At 39.5% G+C, this 5,637-nt stretch overlaps 1 protein-coding gene across 1 annotated transcript in view; it reads right to left on the reverse strand.

The window, feature by feature from the left end:
* Positions 1 to 551: 551 nt before the first annotated feature.
* Positions 552 to 5,637, reverse strand: part of LOC108629514 (ubiquitin carboxyl-terminal hydrolase 31) — a 13,234-nt gene continuing 8,148 nt past the window's right edge. Inside the window, exons 2-4 of the mRNA XM_018032249.2 lie at positions 2,994 to 3,367; positions 1,480 to 2,890; positions 552 to 1,398 (exon numbers count right to left, since the gene is read on the reverse strand). Of these exons, the coding sequence (XP_017887738.1) occupies positions 1,273 to 1,398; positions 1,480 to 2,890; positions 2,994 to 3,367 (1,911 nt within the window). The 3' untranslated portion in view covers positions 552 to 1,272. The remainder of the gene's footprint in view (positions 1,399 to 1,479; positions 2,891 to 2,993; positions 3,368 to 5,637) is intronic.

A 5,637-nucleotide genomic window follows, 5' to 3' on the forward strand; every position in this document is an offset into this window, starting at 1 on the left:
CCCGTCCACGATACGTGTGACTAGCAATAAGTATTACTTTTAAAATGACATAAATATCTCTCATTCGCTAATTGTACACTTCATACTTTCGCCTTCCATCACTCCCTATTTAGAAACACGATTTAAGTGGAATGATCGTTAAAACTAGGAGATTAGAGTATTTAACAATAAAAAAAAGAGAAAGGTCGTTGACAGATATATGGGAAAGCCACTTCACTAATGATAAGACTCTTCCTTTCTCGAATGATAAAATTTAAGTTACCGTTAATTTTTGCGGGAAGAACGAGATATTCCTATGGAAGTGTAATGATTTCATCTTTTTTGGTCGTTCAAATTTATATTGATGATTTGATCTTACAGTTCAGTGGCTTTCACGCTGCAATGTCGATGTGTGTAGTAATAAAACACCGGCGAATTGTAGTATGTTTATACGTTGCGAATGACTCTTATTAATTACTGAGATAAGGCCACTAGTGGATGATACAAATACGATATAAATGTTATAGTTAAGCATGGATCCAAAGCAACGGTTAGCGACTACATAGTATGTCCAAGTAAGAACCATTTATTGGGAACGAAATCACTTTAATACGTGAATCCTGATGGACGTCCAGGATTCAGTTATTGTCATTGTTTCATCGTGACGCGACGCATGCAGGTTTGAAAAAGGGTGAGGGTCGCGCACAAAGTTTCTTTGACACACGTACATTCTTACTGGACATATGTAGGATATTGGATATCTATTGCGTTGAAAATCTAAGTATCAACAATAGACGATTCGTACATGAGGGATTCGTAGCTCTTGATACTGAATAGAACATTTGTCCATTTCTTAAAAAGTCTTTTCTAATAACTACAATGTACAATACAATTCACGCGATTTGTATATAAACACTTTATAAATACAAAAAAATCATTAATGTCTCGAGCTTCGTTTTTCGTTCCTCGAAAATGTTCGTCGAAAGTAGCGATTTGTTTTTTTTTTTATTTTTAAGAAGAGACGTTGTAGAGAGGCTCTTGACATATCTTTCTCGGCTGATGCCTAATACAAAAGAAAATCATACGTACAAATTCGGACTGAAATTTTTGTAATTCTCTTCTAAATGGACTACGTATATCGATTGTTCGATACGAAACGCGAATGGATCTAACTTTTGCGAGCAATCGTCTTTTCAGTTCTAACTGTTGTCTGTTGATCGTCCACACACCATGTTCCAGGCACTATACATTGAGCGTTGCTCGAGCCAGATTGAATCTGGCTTAAATTGTGTGTTACAACGTCGACTCGTGTATTATCGTTGTGTCTGGATCACTACTGGCACTGTGAATTATCGTGGACTGCGGTACGTGGGGCGTTAACGTGATAGACGACATCTTCCGGATAGGTTTCGGTGAGGCCTGTAATCATAATTAGAGAATTAGGATGACAACAGTTTACAATAGTTTACAATGGCATACGTTATCCACTTCGAAACTTACCCATTCTCTTCTACAAGGTGCTTCATCGTCTGAGTAATGGTCGATCTGACCAATATCTGTCTCTGTCGCAACGTTCCTCTTCTTGGGTTGCAAAGTAGCATAGTTGCGACACCCTCTGTTGAAATTCGTCATGTTCTTTTCCTCGACGATTTTATCTTGACACAAAACTTCCTGCGATTTACTTTGATTGTTGTTCGTAACATTGTTATTAGTCTTATTGTTGAAATAGAAAGGAGGCATCTTCGATACCCAATGATCGAGCCCTGAGCCGGCTGAGCTAGTCGATGCAGCCGATGAATTTCCCGAATTGTTCGTTAAACCCCGCCGTTGATAGAACAACATGTATGCCGCGTTCGTTATTAAATTGGTATCGTTCACGGCCTCCACTCGAGTGTCATCGAAACAGTACCACTGAGTATCGTACGGGTTCCGACAGAACGCGGTGTAATGACCACCTTGCAAATCCTGACCGTGGTGATTACAGATCGCGTAAAGGTCGTAGACGTTTTCGTCGTACTTCGGGATATTCTGCTGTCGAGGCCTGGGCTTCTTCCAAGGCGACCAGCCCAAACCGCCTAAACTACCAACGTTATTATGCGCCTGAACACCGTTGTGAGCGAGATGAGGAGTCATATCGAAACCGTACAATGGAAAATCAACTAACATAGTCAACTTCGATGTGGATCTTTGCTTCGATTGCTGTCGAAATCTTTTTAGGTGAATGACCAAGATATCTGGCAAAGACCATAGGCCTAACTTCTTCACTACTTCTTGTTTTTTATTACAATACGGACAATGCCAAGCGTCTTCCGCGCCTAATATCTCGGCTCTCGTGTACAAGTCAAAACATTCTTCCAGAGTGACGGCACCACCGAGTTCCGAATTAGTCTTTAACTGCTTCACACTGGCATGTTCTTCGATTTGATCACTGTCATCCTGAATGATGTTACTTTTAGCGGCTTCGTCCCACTCCAAGATTAATTTCACATGTTGAGGACCGGAGTCATCGGCGCAGAGAGCCAGCGCTTGTTCGATCTGTTCCGTGTAAAGTGGATGCTCCACACAGGGATCTATACAAGGATGCTCGTCCTGAATAGGCGTAGCAGCAGGATCCGCCACTCTAATGTTAAACAGGCCAGGAGTTTGACTCGACGTAAGAACGTCATCGGCTAAAACGCTATGCATCTCCTTTAACAGAAGCTTCTGCAAGTCCTCGTACGACGTTTCCCTAGACACTTGCATAGTGTAGGGGCTGCCGAAACGTTGTCTCAAGTCCCCTTTCACGAGGACGTTGATCCACACGAGCAGGATGTACGCCTGCTCCGTGGGTTCCTTCAGTTGTGGCAGTTCTATGCAATAGAGTGGATCGTTTTCCGTGATCACAGATAGGGGTTGGCAATCGGAAAAAGTTCTGTAACAATCAGAACAAAATATACAATATTATTATCGTTAAAAAGAAATACAGATTTTCTGAAATAATTTATCATTTCACGTACAGAAGTAGAGTTTTTTACCTGTGAAATCCTTCGTCGTGGATTTCTGTGAGTAACATATGATTCTCATCGATGCCAGTGTCGCTGGCCAGAATCTCTCTGAGTTCCCTCACATTGGCCGTTTGATTAACGCTTACGCCGATCTTCACTTGCCGCGGTTGCTGCGACGTGTAGAGGACGTTCACGAAAAGGTTCATCTGGCGGTGATGCTGCGGGACAGGCACCGACACGCAGAGGAAAGGATCGAACGTGTTCGACTGTCGGTGACACCTCGGACACGTGAGACTAGACCGAAACTGGGCTTGGAACACCGCGTGCACGAACGAATTATTGCAGCGGACGTGATTCGCCAGCGTTTCCGCCGCGACGATATCATCAGGCCTGCCGAAGGAATTCTATAAACATCGAACAAAATTTTAATTAGTTAAGATTAATAATTAAACCGCGTATTTTATACATTTATACAAAATTCTGAGATGCCAAAAATATAAATAATGTATGTATCTAATTGTAGAATATGCATTATAATTTTGAAAGATAAACGATTTCATTCTCTAAGCTGATATTACAAAAGCCTCGACCAATTAATAATATTCAAGTTTTTCGAGTAGATATTCTTCACGTTATATTAAGACACTTAGTCAGATGATTTTAAATCTTACAGCGAATCATGGCTGAAAAATAAATGTTAACTATTCTCAAGGGCTCGTCCAATTCTCGTCGGCTTTAATTTAGAGGAAACCAGGTGAATGGACATTCCGAGAGAAAACGGGAAAACTTTCTAAAACCTGCAGAAGTATTGTTTTGTTCCACTCGCGATGGCTAATTGAACACAGGTCTGGAATTCCTGGAACGCGATATAGAATCAGAATTTTATCGGCAATTATACGGTACAAAGATAATTGCATTCAAGTTTCATTAGCACTAACTCGAAACTTTCACGTCATGTTTATTGAAATACATATATACATATGCTTTCCTTTTCAATGAGTTCAAGTGCGTACAGTCACATTGCTGCTTACAAAAGTTGATTTTACGATCGTCTAAGAAATGTATCTTATCATTAATATATTTACAAATGACTCTGGCGAGTATATAAATAAGGTTGAAATAATTAATCCCTATTGCAGAAACATGAATATCGATAACGTTCTACGAAAATATAAATAAGGAATAAGAGGTATGTATTTATCATTGATGAAAAGACTTGAACAACGATGACTAATTTGAAACATAAAACATATGCATTCTGCAGAAATGCGTTGACTGAGCCACTTCTTATCGCTCTAAGAATAACGAAGTAATATTTGAAAGAAAAATTTCCATGATTTGCTTCACGCAGTGTCGTCGCCGTTTTCGACAGTTCCCGCTGACGTTATTTGCTCACGAGTAACGGAAAATTATTTCTTAACCAGACCGGTCGAGATGCGAGACGCCCACAAAATCAGTTTATCGCGTTGAAGGTACACAAAGGCGATCATTTATAACACATGCGTTCTAATAATAACCGTCTGCCGACAGTTTGTTACCGTTTATGCCGTGTTGCGCTCTTTGATTTCGCAACTGGCCCGAGAGTACAACCGCAAGTGGAATATTCTAATCGACGTCCAACAATTGTCGCGGACTCGTTAAAACTCGCAACTTCGTGTCCGACTTATTCATAAGTGAAACGTAACTTTCGTTTTTACATTTTTAAACAATAATTCAATTAGTTCCATCGCTACTAAATATTTCAAAATACGCCATAAGCCTCGCGTGTTTTCCTTTGTCCCCTTTCAGATCAGCGGATTCCCGGGACAATGCTTGCTAGGCATGGAAGGCTTCCCCTAATCAGATCACGAAACATGCGCTTTTATGACCTTCGAATTTTTAAAAAATAAATATACGTGTCTTGAGATGAATACGAGTTCAAGTAATTTGAAATAAAAATCGTTACCAAGGGAATAAAGCAATTAGAAAATAAAACTTTCTTTGGTAAAGGAAATCTTTGCATAAAGGCATGGGCGGCATGGCATAGGACCGTTTAATTCAGTTTAGTTCGAATCTGGCAGCTTAAGGATGTATTGACTATACAATCAATCCCGAAAGTTTATGTACCTTACAAAAACGCATTTCCTATAATTAAAAAGAAATTAGACATCGGAAGAACAATGCTAATAATAAATAGCTACGTGCTAAAAAGTATAGAAGGAAATATCCAATTAATTATCGACGCTGGCTTTTTATACAGAAGTTCTAGGCACTGACATCCTTTACAAGAAAGATTCTATGCATTTTTCTTCTAATTTCAGTATTTAACGAGTTAAGTATGATTATATGGCGTTTTATTGGCATTGACGAAATCCGACCATTCCACCGTCGAAACAGCGAACTTTTTACAAAAAATTTCGTTTTTCCTCAATAACTCCTAAACCGTTGCACCCACGAGAAAATTGCAGAGAACCTTTCTTGTAGAGGACGACGAGATCTACAATTTCTGTATAAAAAGTTCTCGCTAGCATGAATAGTTTACGAGTTATTGACGAAAAACGAAAAAAAAGTTTTTTGCAAATTATTCGTTAACTACTGAAGCTAGCGAAAAAATTTTACATGGAAATTGTAGATCTCGTCGTCCTCTATAAGAAAGGTCTGATGCAATTTTTCCGTATGTCCAACGGTTTAAGAG

The sequence above is a fragment of the Ceratina calcarata genome, unplaced genomic scaffold, assembly GCF_001652005.2.
Source record: "Ceratina calcarata isolate Rehan_Ccalc_2016 unplaced genomic scaffold, ASM165200v1 scaffold569.2, whole genome shotgun sequence".
In the NCBI taxonomy this organism is placed as follows: domain Eukaryota; kingdom Metazoa; phylum Arthropoda; class Insecta; order Hymenoptera; family Apidae; genus Ceratina; species Ceratina calcarata.